At 47.0% G+C, this 20,593-nt stretch overlaps 1 protein-coding gene across 3 annotated transcripts in view; it reads right to left on the minus strand.

Moving 5' to 3' along the window:
• Positions 1-6,187, minus strand: part of Ccdc69 (coiled-coil domain containing 69) — a 64,588-nt gene extending 58,401 nt beyond the window's left edge. For all 3 annotated transcript variants that reach the window (XR_013344160.1, XR_003301811.2, XM_026400202.2), the window contains exon 1: positions 6,005-6,187. Coding sequence is in view for 1 of the 3 variants with exons in the window: in XM_026400202.2 (XP_026255987.2) it covers positions 6,005-6,052 (48 nt within the window). In the remaining 2 variants the exon portion in view is untranslated. The remainder of the gene's footprint in view (positions 1-6,004) is intronic.
• Between the last annotated feature and the right edge of the window lie 14,406 nt (positions 6,188-20,593).

The raw sequence follows: 20,593 nt of genomic DNA on the forward strand, positions 1-20,593 counted from the left end.
GAACTGTTGCTTCTGTCCCACCCCCAGACCACGGCAGACAGAGATAGGAGCTGTGAAGGCCTCCAATCAGGGCCTCACTTCCTGGATGCTGAGGCCTACCGAAAGGCCTTCCAATATATGATATTTATTTTCTTCCTCTTCAAATTCACCTTTTCTTGTCCCATATCAGTCTCCCAGGGGTCTGCCAGATCTGGTCACCACAGGGGGCGTGGAGCTGGCAAAAGTACTGAATACCATTTCTGCATTTGGGTCAGCCCTGCCATCAGAGGGACCCTGAAGGAACTGGAGAGAAAATAGTATCAGTGGCTGGGGTGGGGGCGGGCAGGGCAGAGACAGGCTGAAGGCCCAGATACAGTGCCATATATCCATCTGTCTCCCCAACCCAATGGCAAAGTAGGCATCTAGAGTCGAAACACTGGCTTGTCACTTGCTTGCTCTGTGACCTTGGGTGAGCACCCTCCCCTCTCTGGGCTTCTGTTTCCTCCTCTGTGTGGCATGGTGTTGGGCAATGAGGACTGTAAGAGCCCTTATGGTTTTGTCATGCCACAGATGGGGAAGAAGAGACAGAGTGAGGTCATCTTGTTATCTCACCCTCTATCAACCTGTCAAGCTCCCTTGCTCTGGGCAGGGCAGGGGCTGGCCATGACACACCCAGCTGTCAGCTCCTGTCATGGAGAAGGCTTCTCTGGAGGACAGGAAAGGAGGGGCCCTTGCTTAGGAGGGCCTGGGTGTGGATCCCCTTCATACTACCCTCGGTCCTTCAGGAGCCCAGATCAGGGTGGTAGCAGGAGGAAGCCAGGTGCAATGGCACACCCCTGTAATCATAGCTGCTCGGGAGGCTAAGGCAGGAAGATTGCAAGTTCAAGGCCAGCCTGGGCAACTTATAAAAACCACCTCAAAATCCAATATAAAAAAGGGCTGGTGATGTAGCTCAGGGTAGAGTACCCCTGGACTCAACTCCCAGTACCAAAAATAAAAATAAAAACATGTTGGGCTGAGGGTATAGTTCAGTGGCAAGGTATTTTTCTACCATGGTCCAATCTTCAGCATTGAGAAAATAAGTGTGCAAAATGTATGTCACCAATGGTTGTGTCTCAAAGATGATCAGAGTTAGGAATTTTCCTAATGCATTTATAAAGTGTCCCCTTATTACACAGACATATGGCTGAAACCTCCTGTCTTTCAGAGTACCATGTGTAAGGAAGCCTTTATTGGTTTTAGCTGGCATGATTTGGGGGCATTTAAAAAAATTTGTTTTAGATGCTGATGGACCTTTATTTTATTCATTTATTTATATGTGGTGCTGAGAATCAAACCCAGTGCCTCGCACATGCTGGGCAAGCGCTCTGCCACTGAGCCCCAGCCCTAGCCTCACTGTGGGCATTTTTCTGGGTTGGGCAAAAACTACTAGCTCAGAGGTCATGCACATGCCAATGTGTTCATGATAGTTGGGGCATAGGGCTCACTGCCTCTGCATGACTGAACAGGCAGCCTCCTCCCATAGTCCCTGACTGTCCCCCGCTTGGCAAACCCAGCTAAAAGTTCAGATTCGCCCATCCCTACTGATGGGGCGTCAAGGGCCTGCTCCTATATTCTTTCTGCCTAGGATACCCTCCCACATATCCTTGTCCCACCTTGACGGTCTCACCCCCACCCACCTCCAAAACCCAGCCAAGATGCCATCAGTATGGTGATTTTCCCTGACCCCAGAGTCACTCTAGTCCCAGGTTAGGAAGAAAACACAAGGATGCTCAGAGGTAGGAGTGGAGAGTATAAACAACCAAATGGGCTAACGAAGCTGGGGAACAGCCTGAGCACCGCAGGTAGCCACTTAAAAAAACATCATTTCCATGGACTGTTTAACATGGGAAATGCTGCCAGAGAATACTAAGTAACTAGAAGATAACCACACATTCCCACTTTTATAAAATATTCACACTCATGCATATAATATACTTAGGAAAGACAGTAGAAAGAATGACACTGAAATGTACACAGTGGCTATCTCCTTGTGGTAAGGTTAGAAGCAACTAAAAAAAAGTTTTTTTTTTTCTTCAATGCTGAAGATTGAACCCCAGGGCTAAGAAAATGTGCTAGGCAAGCGCTCTACCACTGAACTATAGCCCCAGCCCTTTTTCTTTTCTTTTTAACATATATTTTTAATTTATAGGTGGACACAATATCTTTTTTATTTTATTTTTACATGGTGCTGAGGATCGAACCCAGTGCTTCATTTGTGCTAGGTGAGTGTTCTACCACTGAGCTACAACCCCAGCCCTTTATTTTCTTTTTGAGACAGGGTCCCACTATGTTGCTCGGGCTAACTTTGAAATTGCAATCCTCCTGCCTCAGCCTCTGGATTAGGCAAGGTTACAGGTATAAACTGCTGTGGCACCACCAAGCCTGGTAATGTGTAAGTTTGATAATTTTTTGAATTTTAAAAATTTTGCCTTTAAGCACAATAATCAGAATAATTATATTTCTGAAGAAGAATCTTAGTATTTACGAGTCCTAGGCTTGCATCCCTTTTACTATATTTTCCAAAATGTCATGTGACCTCTGCTTGAACCCCTCCAATGATGGGGAACTCACTATCTTTTGAGGTCTTTTTTTTGGCCACTTCTTCCTCACAAGAAGTAGCACCCCCATCCCCAACTAGCCTTCTAGAACAACAGAGAATAGGCTGCTTCCCATGCACCTTGACAACAGATGGCCTGACTCTAGGCTGCATCTCCTGTGCCTGTCCAAGAATAAGGTCTCCCACATCCCTGTTTGCTTTCCTTGGATACAATCCAGGCAGTGATTCCGTTAAAGTCTAACTTTAAGTCTGTGCCTCACTACCTTTCAAGTGTACACCACCTGCCAAGTCTGGCCACCAGGGGACTGTCCATGCATTCTTTCACAGACTCTTGCTGAAACCCAGGAGCAAACATCATGCCTTTCTTACGGATGAAGACACAGAGTCATGAAGGAGCCAAGTCATTGCCAAGATCAAGATCAGCTGAAGCTAGGACTGAACTAGCACCTCATCCAGAATCTGGTGTGGTTGTCACACAAAGATTTGCCAAATTAAATAATAATAATAATAATAATAATAATGATATTAATATGAACTCAGAATTTAAGCCTGTGCCCTTAGGGTCTGTAGGTCCATTTCAGAATTACTGATGCCTATGCCAGTTGCCAGTCTCTTCAGGGTCATTTCTTTTCTCTTTCCTTCTCACTTGGCCTGTTACATGGAAGGGATCAGGAATGTTCTCTGCAGGACTGACCCACCGCGTACCTGTTGCCTGAGGCTGGTTTTGGTAGCAGTGGGGAGAGCCTCAGAGGCCCTGCTTGGGGCTGTGGTGAGGTAGTCAGGGCCCTGGGGAGTGGAGAATGCCAACCTGCCTGGGATACCTTAGTGGCACACACTGGGGGTTGGCCACTAGCTGCCTCCCAGCCCACATCCACACGTCTTGCTGCTCAAAGGAGGCCTGTAACCTCTTGGGAGGGAAACTCCTCCCACCCCATATCACCCCCCAAGTAAATCCACAGAGGTTTGCTTCACTGGCCTCTACCCCCTGCCTGCCATTTTCCCTAGTTCTCCGAAGGGAAGTGACCATGTAAGCAATGGTCTCTTGCCAAGAAGAAAGGTTTAAGCCCTCAAAGGTGGTGTGCGCCTGTAATCCCAGTGACTTGTGAGGCTGAGGCAGGAGGATGGCAAGTTTGAGGCCAGCCTGGGCTCAACTGTTCAGTTTCGCTCCCAGATGGCTTTCTGAATTTGGATACCCCGCTCCTCACCGAGTCTCAGTTTCCTCAATAGTAAAGTGGGAAAGGTTCATCCCACATCTCGGCCCAGCTTCCAGGGCTTTTGGGAGCCTGGGCAGGATATGAGAGGTACCACTCAGGGTGAGTCATTATTATTGTGACCTGACCCTTCTGTAGTCTGAGTTCAGTTTTGAGCATCTCATCCTTGAAGTCCCCCTCCCTGCAATGGGCTGATAGCCTGCTGGGGATGGACTTGGGAGCTCAGCCAGGGGTTGACACATGGGTGAGAAATTAGGCAAGAGCACAAGCTACAGATAGAAACAGCCATGAACTTTAAATAAAACCAGTCCATAAGTCCTGGCATCAGGCACCACAGGCCACAGAACTCAGCAAACTGCACAGGGACAGGGACCTGGGGCTGCTGAGGCAGGGAAGCCACAGCACACCCTTCTGAGGGTCTTTTTTGACAAAGAACTTTGTAGCCATCAAGAAGTCACTGGAAGTGCAGAAAAGTGTGAAAATAAACACCGAGCTAAGCCAGGCACATTAGTGTAGGTCTGTGATTCCAGTGACTCTGAAGACTGAGGCAGGAGGATCCCAAATTCAAGGCCAGCCTCAGCAACTTAGCAAGACCCTGTATCAAAATTTTTAAAAATAATTTAAAAAGAACTGGGGACGTGGCTTAGTGAAAAGTGCCTCTGGGTTCAATCCCCATTATCAGAAAGAAGGAACAGACATTGGACTAGCTGGATGCAGTGGCACACCCTTGTAATCCCAGTGACTCTGGAGGCTGAGGCAGGAGGATTCCAAGTTTGAGGCCAGTCTTGGAAACTTCATGAGACCCTGCCTCAAAATAAAGAAATAAAAAGGGCTGGAGATGTAATTCAGTGGTAAAGCGCCCCTGGGTTCACCCCAGTACAAAAAAAAAAAAAAAAAAAGGAACAAAAACACAGGGCCAGGTGGATGTCTGGGTTTTGCTTTATGTTGCTCTGTGACCTCAATCAAGCCCCTTCCCTTAGTCTTGAATCAGGAAGAACGCAAGGGTTTTTGGGTCAGAGATTGGTGATGTTTTTGATCTGAGAATAGACGTGAAGCAAGAAAAACCAGAAGGCATTATATTTGGCACCAGAACTTGTCTCCCTGGAGTAGGTGCAGAGCAGGGAAGAGAATCATGTAGCTTGGGGACAGTCCTGAGCACCTGACAGGCAGGAAAGCTAGGCACAAGCAGAGCAGAAGAGAGAGGGCTAAAGTTCGTTGCAAAATCATTAAATATTGCCACAGTTTGGGGCTTCTCAGGGTCTCTGATGGTAAAGCTTAGGGACGGTCTATTCCCACGGGGCTGGGGGGATTGGGACAGTTAGCAGGAGGGAAAGGGGCCAGAACTTGGGGATCCTCCTTTCTTTCTCAGTGCCTCCTGTCGTCCACTGAGGACATTGTCCTTCTGGCTCCAGGCTCTGACCTTCCGGGCTTGTTAGACCCCAAGGGGCAGCTGGTCCCACTGCAAGAAACCTGAGTAGAGTCCCCTGAGCCCTAACCCAGCTCCAGGCCCCTTGGGGGAGGGACAGGAAGGGAGGACAGGGCTGCAAAAAGCGGTAGATCCCCTCCCTCTTTGGCCCCTCCCACCTACCCCAAGGGCAGCCCACATGCACCAGCTCCAGGGCCTGCGAGAGGCCCTAGACCAGCGTTTCTCAGCCTCTAAAGTGGGTAGTAACCACCCCCTGGGCGCCTCATTAACCGACTGGTTAGTTGAAGCACCTCTGGGCAAAGCCCTGAGATCCTGCATTTCTAACAGGTCCAGGGTGATGCCGATGCTGCAAGTCCGTGGACCACTCCGGGCAGTGGACCTAGAGATCATCTGACTCTCTAAACGGGTGGGAAATCCGAAGGCTCAGAGAGGTCCATCCTCTGGTCCATAGCCACACAGTGAGCAGCCCCAGATCGAAGGGAGAGGACACCTGCCACAGACACTAGACATTCCCCCCCCCCCCCAGCACCCGAGTCAGCGGGAGTCTGCTGCAGTTCCCGGGGCCCGGGGGCCGTGTTTGTAAACTCCGCAGCTCGGGGCAGCTCAGCCCGGGCCGGGTCGGAGAGCTGGCTCCTCCCGGCAGAGCCTCCCCGGTCTCCGCACGGCCTCTCCCCGTTCTCCGGCGTGCCCCGCGGACCCGAGGGAGCCGGGGCGCAGAGTCCCCCGCGGCGGAGCGGTTGCGCACCCCCCGCCCCTCGGAAGGCAAACTTCTCCGCCCGCGCCCTTTACCTTTTTGCGGGCTGTGCAGCAGCTCAGTTTGCTACGTCCGCAGCCCATCCTCCTCCGGGGGCTCCCGGACGCCGCCTCCCCACTCCGGGGCCCCCAGAGGACCCCGGGGTCCGGGCACGGCTGCCCGCTCCACGCCCGCCGGCTAGGGCTGCCGGCTCAACCCTGAAACTGAACCTGGAAGCGCAGACTTGAGCTTGAGCTGGGGCGACCGCGCGCCGTAAATACCCGAAGAGCTGGGCCTCTGCTCCGCGCAGGAGGCAGGTGACCAGAATCTCTCTAAATGACAGGAACCTCAGGTTAGGGCAGAACGGATCTGTACGGGGGAAATAGATACTTTTTTTTCTGGCCCTCGGCTGAGTTAGGACTAGAATAAACAATTTTAACAATGACTTGGTAAACACAACAGATAACCATATATCAAGGGCAGTTTATGACCAAGATTTTTACACATCTTATGTTTATTCCTTGGCATAAACATATCTTGCAACAAGGATATTATTTCCTCAATTGTACAGGTGAGGAAAATGCAAAGTGAGAGATGAAAAGTGAGTTGCGTATTGTGATTAAGCTAAGCAGCAGAGCCCAGTTAGAACCTTCTCTAGAACCCGGAACCTGATCTTCGAACCACTTTCGTACATATAAATGATGATACTGAGCTTAACTGTAATGCCTCCTTGCTGCTGCGTGATAGCTTTTTCCAGCTTGCAAAGCATTGTTACATGCTACTCTGCCCATCATAGGTCAGACGTGATGCAATAATGGACATAAAACGTCAGTGTCTAGCAAAACAAATTTTATCTCTTCTCACTTTATTACTAGTCAAGGTTTCTGGGAGAGGCAATGCAGGAAAAAGATATCAGTTTTGTAAATCATTGTGTGTATATATATCTGTGTATATTAGAAAATTAGGCCTCCCAACTTTTGAAAAGATGGACATATGAAAGGGACTTAAGAGTCCTGAATAGAAGAAGAATATGCCCCCTCAAAAGACTTTCTCCCTCTACAGAGTATAAAATCAACTGCCAGCAGCTCAGGAGGCTCAGGCAGGAGGATTGCAAGTTCAAAGCCAGCCTCAGCAACTTAGTCAGTCCCTGAGCAACTTAGTGAGACCCTGTCTCAAAATAAAAAATAAAAAAGGCTTGGGATGTGGGGCTCAGTGGTTGAGACTCCCTGGGTTTCATCTCTGGTAGCAAGCAAAACAAAACAAACCGGCACAAACAAACCATTACAAGAAAGCAAAAGAAGAAAACAGGCAAAACGGGTGGTGGTTCACATTGTTTCACACCTCCCGAGGCATCACCAATTCTCAGGCCCACCCTGGACCTGCCCACCCCCCTGGGGGGGTGTGATTCTGACCCAGGCTGAAGTTTGAGAACTCCTTGCTGCCGGATGTGCTTAACAGGTAATGAGGAAAGAGTGTTTACTCTTTTATTGAAAGAGTGCTCAGGATTTCAAACCAACCAACCAACCAATCAACCAACCCCAAACTATTTTTTTTATATTTATTTTTTAATTCTCAGCGGACACAACATCTTTGTTTGTATGTGGTGCTGAGGATCGAACCAGGCAAGCCCCCTACCGCTTGAGCCACATCCCCAGCCCCAACCCCAAACTATTTAAATGTCCAAGAAAAGAAGTGTGGTTAAATAAAAATGCAGATTAGGGACCTTGTGACACACACCTGTAATCCCAATGATACAGGAGGCTGAGACAGGAGGGTCTCATGTTTTAGGCCAGCTTCTGCAATTTAATGAGTCTCTGTCTCAAAATTAAAAAAATAAATAAAATAAAATAAAATAAAAAGTGCTGTGGAGTCTCTGGGTTTAGAACCCAATACCGCTAAATAAATAAATAAATAATAAAATCAACAACTTGGCCTAGTGGGTAGGAATTAGGGAGGCAAGTTCGGTTCTGGATGCTCTGTACTCCTGAGCCTTGCCTCAAGCTCTCTGAGCCTCCTGGGAGAGCACATTTGATTTTCCACTTTCCAACTGATGTTTTGGCTGATGTTTTGAAGTTTCTATCTGAGAAAAAGCTTGAAAGAAGGTTCTGCTTCTCAGAGGTACAACCTCATCCCATGATGCACCATCTCAACATGATGGCTTCAGGGTTTGCCAGAGTCCTATGGAGAATAGTGCATGGGATCTTAAATACTTCCACTCAGAAGTGACACACAGGGCTGGGGATGTGGCTCAAGCGGTAGTGCGCTCGCCTGGCATGCGTGTGGCCCGGGTTCGATCCTCAGCACCACATACCAACAAAGATGTTGTGTCCGCCGAGAACTAAGAAATAAATATTAAAAATTCTCTCTCTCTCTCTCTCTCTTTCTCTCTCTCTCCTCTCTCACTCTCTCTTTAAAAAAAAAAAAATAAGTGACACACATTAAGTCAAAGCAAGTCTCACACAGGCATGCCCAACTTTAAGGAAATGGGGAAGTGCAATGTGTGCCCACAAGGAGAAGAGAATCAGAGGTATTGGGAGTGTGGAGTATCCTCTATCATACTTAGCAATCAACAAGCAGATGCATTTTCCCATTTTGGAGGCAAGTAGCATGACTAATTCATCCTCGTTTTCCTAGGATTTTCCCACTTTTAGCACTGAAAGTCCCATGGCCCAGGCACATTGGGGTGGTTAGTCACCTCACAGGCAAGGTATAGTGTACATACAAGAGAAGAAGGCTTAGTTCTGTTTTTTTTTTTTTTAATATATATTTTTTGGTTGTAGATGGACACAATACCTTTATTTTATTTACTTATTTTTTTGTGGTGCTGAGGATCGAACCCAGCGCCTCTTACATGCTAGGTGAGTGCTCTACTGCTGAGCCACCACCCCAGCACCTAGTTCTGGTTCTTGAATTAGTGATAACCTATGTTTTTGATATTAGATCTATACATAAGTGGAAAAAAAGAAACTATAAAACAGGTTAAAAAGCAAATGCCAGGCAGAAGGTGTTAGCATTAAAAGAGAGAAAAGAGACCAAGGTGAATAGACATGGTCAAGGAGGATTTCCTGGAGGAACACTAAAGCCATTCATGTCAAAAGGAATCCTAGAACCTCGGGTTGGGGTGGCATCTAATGCTTGGCTTCTGTTGTTTGCAACTGAGGCACTGACTAATACAAAGCTCTTTTATAATTTCCGCTTAGGTGATTATGTAGCCTATGTTTAATACTTCCAGTGATGGGGAAATCACTCCCTAGCTTTTCATACCTAGGGGAAAGAGGAGAATCAGGGAGGGGAGAGGAAGAAACAGCATTATCAAGTCAGTGCAGAGTAGTAGGGTGTGGAGGTTGGGAATTAGGCAAAGAGGGATTTGGGTTGTAGCTGGCCGGTTTGTAAAGGGAGCCAAATTGATGGGTAGGTTCTGTGGGGAAAGATCGGAAAGAACAAGGTCTTTGTACCTTGAAAACTTTTTCTGTGCAGATTCTTCTGATTGAGCTCAATTGTGCCCCAAACATATGTCCTCAGCCCAGAGTGGCTCTCTTCATAATCTGTGGATTTTAATTCCACCTGACCATCAAGGAGCAGCTCCATTGCCCTCTGCTCCGAAGACCTTGCAGCACTTGTTCTGCGACTCTCTGAGCACACTTGGTGTTTCCCGAGTGACACTGTTTATGGGCTTTCGAAGGGTTACACAGCTCTGCCTCCTTCCTCCTCACCCTGTCCCGCTCCACCTGGCGCTTAGTAAGCCATGGCAGAGACTGCCAGTCATCTTACTCAACTCTTACTCTTGGCTCTTCCTTTGTTACATAATTCTGACATTCTTTGGGACATCAGTATGCTAGATAGCAAGCTACTTACCCAGCATCCCTTGCATCTTGGGATGACCATGATACATAAGGGGAAATTGTTGGTGCAGCATCCAGGAAAACGTTTAATAGATGATTGAGCTGGGAACAGGGTTCTCCTCCCCCATTTTCTCATTTCCCATTTTTATTTTTTTAAAAATATTTATTTTTCAGTTTTCAGCGGACACAACATCTTTGTTTGTATGTGGTGTTGAGGATTGAACCCGGGCCGCATGCATGCCATTCGAGTGCGCTACCGCTTGAGCCATATCCCCAGCCTCATTTCCCATTTTTCTGGAATACAGACATGATGGCTGAATCCCAGCACTCACTTATTACCGTGAGAAAAAAAGATGGAAGGAGACTTGTTCTCTGATGGATGGATGAAGCTCCCATACCAATCTTGATCAACTGCTTCTTTGCACACAGTAGAATAAACAACGACTTTGTGTAAACCACTGCCATGAGGTTCTGTCACTAGCAGAGAATGCAATTCTAACCAATACATAGGCCAGTATTGAAGGTTTGCTATATTGAAAAGAATAGTTTATTCTTAGGGACCCTGTGTGAAGTCCCAGCTTGAGTTCTAGAGGGGGAAAGCAAGGCTCTACTAAGAAAAAATTCCCTGGGTTTTGTGGACTCTCCATAGAATGGTTTCAACAGCCTCCATTTGGAAAATACTTGAAGGAAAAGAGAGAAAACCTAAAACCTTTAGGCTTCTATTGGAGCATTTCTCAAACTACAGGTAGGCTCATGTGCTTTGCAAACATCTGCGACTTGTAGGTTAAAAGGCAATTTCCTTGTAAGTCTTCCCTCTTTTCCCCATCTACTGCATCAGGAAGGACCTGGAGTCCGAGTCTAATAATCTTCACAACGAAGTCTGAGTCTCATTGCTCCCAAAGTGGCTCTCACCAGGGAATTGAATTGCTGAATTGATTACGTGGGCTCATGTTTAATTGAATTAAGGGGGAAGTCCTTGAAAAGGAGAATCAAGTCTGAGAATGCTAATTAGCAAAAATTCATTCCTATTTTCCCAGCAGAACTGTGGTTTGGGATTTTGGGCTCCCTTGGGAGAAGTGGTGAGATTCACTTTACCAAGAATCAATCCAAGCTGAGTGCAGTGGTACATGCCTGTCATCTCAGTGATTCAGGAGGCTGAGGCAGGAGGATCACAAGATTGAGATCAATTTAGCAAGCACTCAGCAACTTAGTGAGAACTTGTCTCGAAATAAAAAGTGAAAAAAGAGGAGTGGGGATGTATCTCAGTGGCAAAGCATTCCTGTGTTCAATCCCCAGTACCAAAAAAAAAAAAAAAAAAAAAAAATCAAGCCATGCCAATCACCATGTCAGTCATCTGTACCTCTTTTCTGTTCCCTGAAGCTCAGCTGCAGGTCTTCAAGGAGACTGAGTGAAGGTAAGACAGAGTAGCAGGGGCACAGAACATTTCCGAGGAGCAAGTCTCTAGAGAAAACTGCATCACTCCCGAAGCAAGCTCCTGGGTCCGGAGGCTACTGGGAAGGAATAGGAGTGGACACATCTTCACATCAGTGGTTCCCAAAATGCAGCCTGGGGGTCAACAGCATCAACACCTCTTACGAAGTGATTCCAAAGGCAAGTTCTCAGCCCCAACCCCAGATCAGCTGCCTTGGAAACCCTGGGTGTGTGCCCACCATCACAAGTCCTGCCTGTGATTCCAGTGCGAGCTTATATCTGAGAACCACTGCCTGCAACCTTCATGTCTTTCCATGTCTAATAGATTTTTTTTCTTTTTCTTTTCTTTCTTTTTTTCTTTTTCTTTTTTTTAATGGACACAAAAGGTAAGGTGGAATAGAGTACCCTTTGGGACTTGGTGAGAATGGACACTGTTTTCTGTTTGAGACTTCCTTGGCTGGCTTGGGTGTCCTATATCTGGATTACTCCTACTTCCATTATTCTTGTGAAGGACAGGGGACTGTTTGTGGACTTTGAGCTGGGTCCTGAGCCACCCCACACCTAAGATTACAGGAGAGTCATCCCCTGCCATGGAGATTCGAAAGTTCCATTCTGGATTCAATCTTCCCATGAGCAGCTTTGTGGGCTGGATTCTAACACTAGTGTGGGTCCTTCCCAGCTCAGAGCAGAGGTGGGTAGCCACTTGTCTGGCTGCACCTATTAGCCACCCTCCCTTTCCACACTGCCTCCCTCACTGAGGCTCAGTGCTTTACTGAGGCTTAACAGATATCTTATCAGAGGACTGCTTGCACCTTCTGCATGTTCCCACCCGATATCCTGACCTGATTCCATTCCATTTCAAACACATTAACTCTCTATCTTTGTTCAGTGACAGTCCTAGTTTCCAGCATCCCACCTCATTCTTTGATTTAAAAAAAAAATGAATCTATTCAACCTAGTCACAGGCTGTTAATCACAGTCGAAACAATTCTTTCCCAAAGACAACTGCCCTTCCATCTCTCCCTTCTGGAAAACTTGGTAATTTCCAGCCCTGAGGCACCTTCTTGTTCCACTGCAGTGGGAAAGTGTTACCCACAGAAAACAAGGGGAATGAAAGTTGGAAGACCAGGACAAGAACCGTGGTGGGGTTTATTTTGTGTGGTGTGGAGAATCAACTCAGGGGCTCCCTCACACATGCTAGGCAAATGCTCTACTACCGAGCTACATCCCCAGCCAGGACTGTGTTTTGAAGTCAAAAGCAGAACACATGATTTAGCAAAGGGATTGTATGACTTATGTTTATTTTTATTGATCTCATTCGACTCATGCATTCTTCTTTGCCAAATATTGGAATTTCTCGGTCATCTAAAGAGTTTATGGGGACAAGGAGGGAGAAATATTCATAGATGGAGGTAGCCCAGAATATATGGAGTGTGTGATCTAGGTCTGCAGCTTCAACCCCAAATATCTGCAGGTCTGGGCTGGCCTGCAGATAAGAGGGCCAGTGTGAGATGCAGGGGTGGGGCGCAAACAAGGGGCCACACACTATTTATTTATTTATTTGGTATGGCTCTGGGGATTGAAGGCAGGGGTGCTTTACTGAGTCACATCCCCACCCCTTTTCATTTTTTGACATAGGGCCTCGCTAAGTTGCTGAGGCTGGACTTCAATTTGCAATCCTCCGTCTGCAGCCACGTTTCCTGGCTACATAGCCTTTAATAGGAGCACAGGCAAGTCTATCCCAATGCATGGGTGCTGCATGGAAACGAAGGCACAGGCTGCCCTGATCTTCCAAGGTTTCAATAGAAGCTGGAAGTTTTTTGTTTTTTTAAATTAAAATTTTCTTTCTTTCTCTCTTTCTCTCTCATACACACACACCACTACCACCACCACCACCGCCACCACACAAGCTAAACAAAATATTGTAGGAGGTTATATTGCATCTGGTCCAGGTAGACAGATGGAAGGATCAAGGGATATGGAAAATTCCCAGAGAAGCAAAAGAAGTGATTAATTCTGTCTGGGAGAGTGAAGGTCAGTGCATCCGCACCAAGGATGTGACATTTGGGCCAGGCTCTGCAGTTGAAGTAGGGGTTCTTCTCAACTACAGTGCCAGAGAAACATGTTGTGGCCAGTGCTCTGTGATATTTTCAGGGGGCCCCATGGCTCAGCATGGCCGGGGTGTTGGGTGAATGAGGGGATTCGGGGAAGGGTTCAGAAGACAGAGAGAGGCCTTGAAGGCCAGGCCAAGATGTTTTGACCTTATCTTGTAGGCGATGGGAGTGGCATGGTCAGATTGGTGTTATCCAAGGTCAGTCTTGGGCTCCCGTGGAGGGTGGACAGAACATGCTGTCCTGGGGCTGCTAGGAGTCTACTGGAATGAATGGCTCAGGAGAGAGCTACTGAGGGTCCTTCCAGAAGGACTGAAGCAGGGACGTCCTGTTCAGGCTCAGCCCTCCTCAGGAGCTCCCAGTCATCTGATATAATATGGTAATTACGGCACGTGGCAGAGTGTAGGGTGCCTGGTGTAGGCGGAAAACCGTTTCCTCTACTTTCCGCCTGGGAGACCCAGCAGCTAGCAGCCGGCAGTGTTGTGGTTACCAGGGCTTTGGGTTACAACACATGTTTGTTTTTAAAAAACGTTGCAATACCTTTTAAATCAGGGCCCTGGACGGGATCCAAGGACAGTAGCAGGGACCAGCCCCCTTGGTGCTTCTTAAAGAAGCAGCTGCTGAGGGAGGGAGACTTGGGAACCTGGATTGCTATGGGACTCCAAGTTCAGGCAGAGATTGGAAGCTGGGCAAGGTTGGGAGGAGATCCAGTCTCCAGCTTCCGATTTCCTTCTCTTCTTTCTTCAAGATACCTTTGAGTCAGGAGCATTTGGGGAAGATGGATAGTCTTCCAAGATGTCTTGGAAGGCCAGGAGCAGGGAGTAGAAGTGCCCAGGAACGTGGAGCCAGCTGCTTGGGAGGATGGCAAGTCTTCCAACTAGTGAAAGAGTCAGGGGTCCATCTGGGTAGGTTGAGAGTGCTCCGTGGTAGGAGGTAGGCAAGCAGAGGTAACCTTGGTCAGGAATGTTGCGGGAGGGGATCTGAGAGAAAGGAACTCAGATCCACTTTGAAAGGGACTGGGAGGGGTCTCCATTAGGGTCCCTTTCAAAAGCAGAAGTTCTTCCTTAAAGGAGTTAGATTGAGATTTAAGAGAATTTCATTCTTGTGCACTGTTGTTTGAGAGGGTAAAATGGTGCAGCCACTATGGAAGATACTCGGGAGTTTCCTCAAAAAAGTTAAACATAGAGCTGTCATAGGCCTCAGCAATCCCTTTTCTGGGTATGCATCCAACAGAATTGAAATCAGGACATGAAGAGGTAACTTTTCTCCCATGTTCACTGATGCATTATTCATAATAGCCAAGATATGAAAATAACGTAAGCCTCATTGACAGATGAACTGGTAAAGAAAAGATCATATGATAGAATATTATTAAGCCCTAAAGAGGTCGGAAAACCTGCCATTTTCACCAACATGAATGAATTTGGAGGACTGCTGAGAGCCATAGCCGAGTCAGAATGACGCATGGCATTTTTGCCAGAACTGAGTGGTTGAGAGGTGACGCCAGCAAGCCTTTGAGATGATAATGGTTATGTTAAGCTGTGTATATTAGACCCCTGCTGTCCACCTGGGCCTGCTACTTTGGAGTTCTCGGCTACTTTGGAGGATTCCTGGAGAGTTCCCATTGGTTGGGGAAGTGCCGGAGGAGGGATTTCCGGTTGGTGGTTCCTGGAGGAGCCTCGTGGCATTCGGGAGAGTTCCCCGGGGAGCGGGGAGCGTGTGTGGAGTGTGCTGGTGGAGTTCAGAAATAAAGTTTGTTCCTGCTTCAGTGGCTCGTGATTTGTGCCCAGCCAGACTGCGGCAGAGGACATTATGCTGAACAAAGCCAGTCATGATTTCACTGATATGTGTATCTAAAATAGTCAGTTATAGAAGTAGAGGGTAGAATGGTGGTTGCCAGGGTGGGGGGAGGGGAATGAAGAATTGTTTCTGGATGGATATTAAGTTTCTGTTATGTAAGAGGAGCAAGTTACAGAGATCTGCTGTACATCCTAGAGCCATGTCAACAGTACTTTATTGTGTTCTTTAAAAATTATTAGAAGGCGGGCTGGGGATGTGGCTCAAGCGGTAGTGCGCTCGCCTGGCATGTGTGCGGCCCGGGTTCGATCCTCAGCACCACATACCAACAAAGATGTTGTGTCTGCCGAGAACTAAAAAATAAATATTAAAAATTCTCTCTCTCTCTCTCTCCTCTCTCACTCTCTCTTAAAAAAAAATTTAAAAAAAAATTATTAGAAGGGTAGATCTTATTTCAGGGAGCCCTGGAAACCTGGATGAATGTGGGACCCCAATTCCAGGAAGGGCTTAGAAGCTGGGTAAGTTTGGAAGGAGATGAAGTCTCCAGGTCACTCCATTCCCTGCTTCCTTTCTCAAGACACCTTTACTGTCAAACAGTAATCAAAAAACAAAATAGAAACACAACATAAGGACACAGGGAAACTTTCAGAGATGGACACGTCTATTACTCTGTGGTGATGGTGTCATGGGTGTGTGCATATGATTGGACTCATCAAATTGTATACACTAGCCATGCACAGTTTAAAAAATATATATCGATTATACCTCATTAAACTTTTTTTTTGTTTTTGTTTTTGTAAAAATAGACTTTCCTTTTGATCCTCGATTTGCTTTATATTTGCACTGTGACCCTGGATAGCTCACAAACATTCAACTCCTCTCTCCTCATGTCCTCTAATCCATCCTTTGCCCAGTGCCTGGCATCAAGTTAAGCTCCCACAAAGATTTATTAACAAATAAGTGAATGGATTAATTGGTTGGATTGGGTTAGGAAGTTGGATGGAGATCACAGGGCTTTCGAGGTTCCATGGATCTCCTGGGAATTATATTTACAGTGTGTATGTGAGTAATTCCATTCCCCGCCCCCCTCCCCCCAAGAAGCTCCATAGCCTTAATCACCATCACCACCACTTCTTGAGGATCTGTTATGCCATGCTCAGCTCTTGACATACTTTATTACATTTAATCTTCAGGGAGACTGGATAGGTTACTATTTCCACTGTACTAAAGAAGCAGTTCAAGTTTCCAGAGGGGTAAGTCACTTGCTTGGCATCATCTCAGAGATTTGAACCCGGGTCTATCGAATCCTACCACCCTGGCTCTAAATAATCAAGATTACTTGGGCTTCTCAAAGAGATCTGTGCCCCCAGAAGATGAACCGACAGCAACATCCTATGGCCGGGGTTCTAATTCTCTGGGGACTGTGGGAGCATGAGACCCGGGCAGAGGTGGAGGAAAGAGCTGGTGAGCTGGCGCAGGACAGCGCCCACGCCGGCAAGGGCTGCTATTTAGAGCTGCTCTGGAGCCCCCAAAGGAGGGTAAGGGGGCGGGTAGGGACGAGCAGTTGTAAGAGGAGCCGGGAGGGGGTGGGGGCCATCTCCTCCTCCAGCCCTGCTGCCTCCAGCTCACCCTGTCGCCTGATGTCTAAATAAGGCTTAGAGGCACACTCTAGGCAGCTAAAAATAAACTCCCGCTCCCCCTCCTGCCCTTGGGCTCTGGCGACCTCCCCAGCCCATCGGGGCTCCCCTTGGCAGGACCAGCTCCCTGAGCTATAGAGTCGTTCCCGCAGGGACACCGATGGTGGGAAGACCTGGACAGGACATCAGGGTCCTACCCTTAGCTCTGCCTTTCAAACTGGAGCGAGTCTCCCATTTCCCTCGGAACCTCAGTCTCCCCACATGCACAATGAGGACGCTAGAAGTAAGATGTCAGGCTCCAGCTTTTCATGCTGGGGTCAAACTTCCACAGAGGGTGCCCAGTAGGGTTTTTAGGGTAGGTCAGTTCTACAGACCCATTTTTAATTTTTTAGCTCATGCACAGTATTTAACACAGATTTGAATTAGGTGCTCACCCTTACAATTTTGGAGAAGTCACACAAAGTCTAGATGTTCAGTTTTTTAAAAAACCCGATTTGGCCACACTTGGCTAGCGTGTCTGGCAACGTCAGCCGGAGTTGTGCAGCGGTCTCCCTCTGCTGGCAAAAGGTATGTACTACAGGTGGCAGCAGGCATCTCCCCTTTCCGCCCAGCCCTGTCTGTGGTCCACAGTCTTAAGATGCTGGACTCTTTGCATATCTGAGTGCAGGTAGACTCTGTTTTGCATTGCAGAGTCTGGGACACTGGCAGTGCTGGGCCTGGCGAATTTTTGTTGAATGAGTGAGTGACACAGTGCCCTGTTAGTCTCTGCCTGAATCCAGGTCCCAAAGCCTAAGAAGTGTCAAGGTTCTCATACCCTCAGATCCAACCCAACCGTCTGTGGGAGTCATCGGACAATTAAAGTTCTCTTAGACATTGCCTGGCCCTCCCAAGACATCAGCGGTACCGTTCTTGGGTGGAAAATCACTGGCAGAAACATTCAGGTCTGTTTAATGTACACAATCCTCATGAACCACGTTGGAAACCAGCAGAGGGGCAGGAAAGAAAAGAGGAGGAAGGAAAGAGAACGGGTTTCTGATCAGCTTCCTTGGATTCACCTAGTTCCTCTTGGGCAACTTATCAGAGCTAGATACTCAAGAATGCTTAATCTAGATTGGTCCTCGTTCATAGTGGAAAACAACCCCCTCACATTTATCGGGGTGAAAAGGCATAAGGAGAAGAACTGGGAAGAAGTGAAACCTTGCCCTTCCTGTCCCATTTCAATAAGCAGAGAGGGAAGGAAAAGTTTCCCAGACACCTTCCTTGGGAGGAAATAGTGACTCCATCTGTATCCCACCCCTGCCACCTAGTGACAGGGACTGTGAGTCTCCCCTGAACTCTTGCTATTGTAGGGGCTGAAAGATGGGATACCTTTCTTCCCCATCATGAAGGGCAAAGCTGACATCCCATAAGGAGACAAAAGCATAGTACATATATATATATTTTTAAAGAGAGAGTGAGAGAGGAGAGAGAGAGAGAGAGAGAGAGAGAGAGAGAGAGAGAGAGAATTTTTAATATTTATTTTTTTTTAGTTCTCGGCGGACACAACATCTTTGTTGGTATGTGGTGCTGAGGATCGAACCCGGGCAGCACGCATGCCAGGCGAGCGCGCTACCGCTTGAGCCACATACCCAGCCCCATAGTACATATATTTAATCAAACTTTTATGTGACTTAGGAGCCTTCAGATTGAAGAACTGAAGACCCAGTGGAAACCATCTGCTCTATGCTTAGATTCAATAGAGAATGGACAGCCATGTAGAAATGAGATTGGACAAAAAGAGTATGTGACCGATTAGTAATAGATTCAGGTGGGGCAGGGAACCCAGGAAGTCCAGCCTGCTTGGATTCTTCTTGGCATCTTTATTTGGCATCCCCCCCTACCCCCACCCCCAGGTACAAGATCCCTTCTTGAATGAGGGTCTTATTATCTATTAGACAACATAGGTCAGAGAATTGCTTTACTGCCAGCTCCTACACAAAAAAGTGGGGGAATGGTAGAGTAATATTTCTAGGTCTTATGGCTGGATTTGGAGGGAAAGGGATTCTGGTTTTTATGATTTACCTTGGAGAAAGAGAAATTTTTAGTTTTGAGGGACCCTGCCTTGGGAGGAAGAGAAGGAGCAGGAGCAGGAGCAGGAGAAAGAAGAGCAGGGAGTCAGAAAGAGACTTTGCATCTGAGGCCCTTCCAGTATTCTTCAGTTCAAAGCACCCAGAATGCAAAAGTGTGATACTTTGGGATATCATTTCTGAGCCACAACAATTCTCAAACTGGTGTTCTGCATGGAACTCAAGGGAGAGCTAGTTAAAAATGCAAATTCTTAGATCTCTATTCTAGACTTGATGAATCATTATCTGCATTTTAATAATCCAGGAGTTTAGCACGCACAGTATTGCTCCAGAATTATGGTTCTCAATATTAGTTGCACCTTGGAATCCCCTAGGGGACTTTAAAATATGCTAATTCCTGGGTCCCACCCTAATGTGCAGCCTGGAACTGAGCATTGTTTAGAGCTCACCAGGTGATTCCTCTGGGAATCACAGGCTGGTGAAATATTCTAATGAAATGAGAGTCTTTGGGAATCAAAGCAATGTTTGCTTGCATAGAGGCCTCACATTTTAACCCCTTAAACCAAGCTTGGTGGGGAAGATTGTTCCCAAGGAACCTCCCCAGCCCTGCCTGGCCTGCCTGACCAGTTCCAGGGCTGCTCCCTGGGGCATTGTCAGGCCTCCAAGTGCCTTCAGGTTTCAGACTGGTAAATTGAGAAAGGGAAATTTTTCCTGTCTTCTCTGCAATCCTGCCCAGAGCTGTGGATCTGAGCTAGAAAACCTGAAACTTGGGCCCCCATCTCACCTTTGATTGAGCAAGGCAAGTTCTGTTTCTCTCAGAGCTTCAGTTTCTTTTTCTCTAAAGCAGAATAGTCAGAGACTATTCCACTGAAGAAATTTCTAGTTTTCCCTCCACCTTTTTATTTTTCCCCTTGTGGTGCTGGGGATGGAACCCAGGGCCTTATGCATGCTGGCCAAGTGCTCCACCACTGAGCCACATTTCCAGGCCCCTTCCTGTTTTATACATATACAGATACATACAGACTCTCAAAGTTGAATGGGACTTTGAAGATGATCTGATTTGACCTTACCTTCTAACAAATGGAAGCACGGAGACCTAGAGAGATTACGGACTTTACCTAGTCAGTCGCAGTGGAACATGCCTGTCAGTCATCCCAGCTACTCGGGAGGCATCACAAATCTGAGGCCAACTTCAGCAATTTAGCAAGATCCTGTCTCAAAATAAAAAATAAAAAAAGAGGGCTGGGGTTGTGGCTCAGCGGTAGAGCACTCGCCTAGCATGTGTGAGGCACTGGATTCGATCCTCAGCACCACATAACAATAAATAAAATAAAGGCATTGTGGCCAACTACAACTAAAAAAAAATAATAATCATAAATAAAAAAGGGCTGTAGTTCGTGGTAGAGTGTCCCTGGGTTTAATCCATGGTACACACACATACATATACATACAAACCACACAAAGACTTTGCCTAAAGTTAGAAACTTTTTTGTGGTGTAGAGAAAAAAAATGGACTTTGGTAGGAAAGCGTTCATTGTCTGCTTCTGGTTGTATGGGGGCTCTGTGTCTTTCATTGCCTCTGAAATCTCTGAAATTATTAGATAGCGCAGATCAATGAAAACTAAAGTTTTGATTCCTTCAAGTTTAAATTGTCTTCTTCTATTGTAATGCCACATTCATGGGACCTCAATAGACCTCCAGGAGCTGAATCCGATGCAATCACTTGAGCCTGGACTCATCCCAGGCAGCAGTCAGGAGAAG

The sequence above is a fragment of the Urocitellus parryii genome, chromosome 1 (assembly GCF_045843805.1).
Source record: "Urocitellus parryii isolate mUroPar1 chromosome 1, mUroPar1.hap1, whole genome shotgun sequence".
Classification (NCBI taxonomy): domain Eukaryota; kingdom Metazoa; phylum Chordata; class Mammalia; order Rodentia; family Sciuridae; genus Urocitellus; species Urocitellus parryii.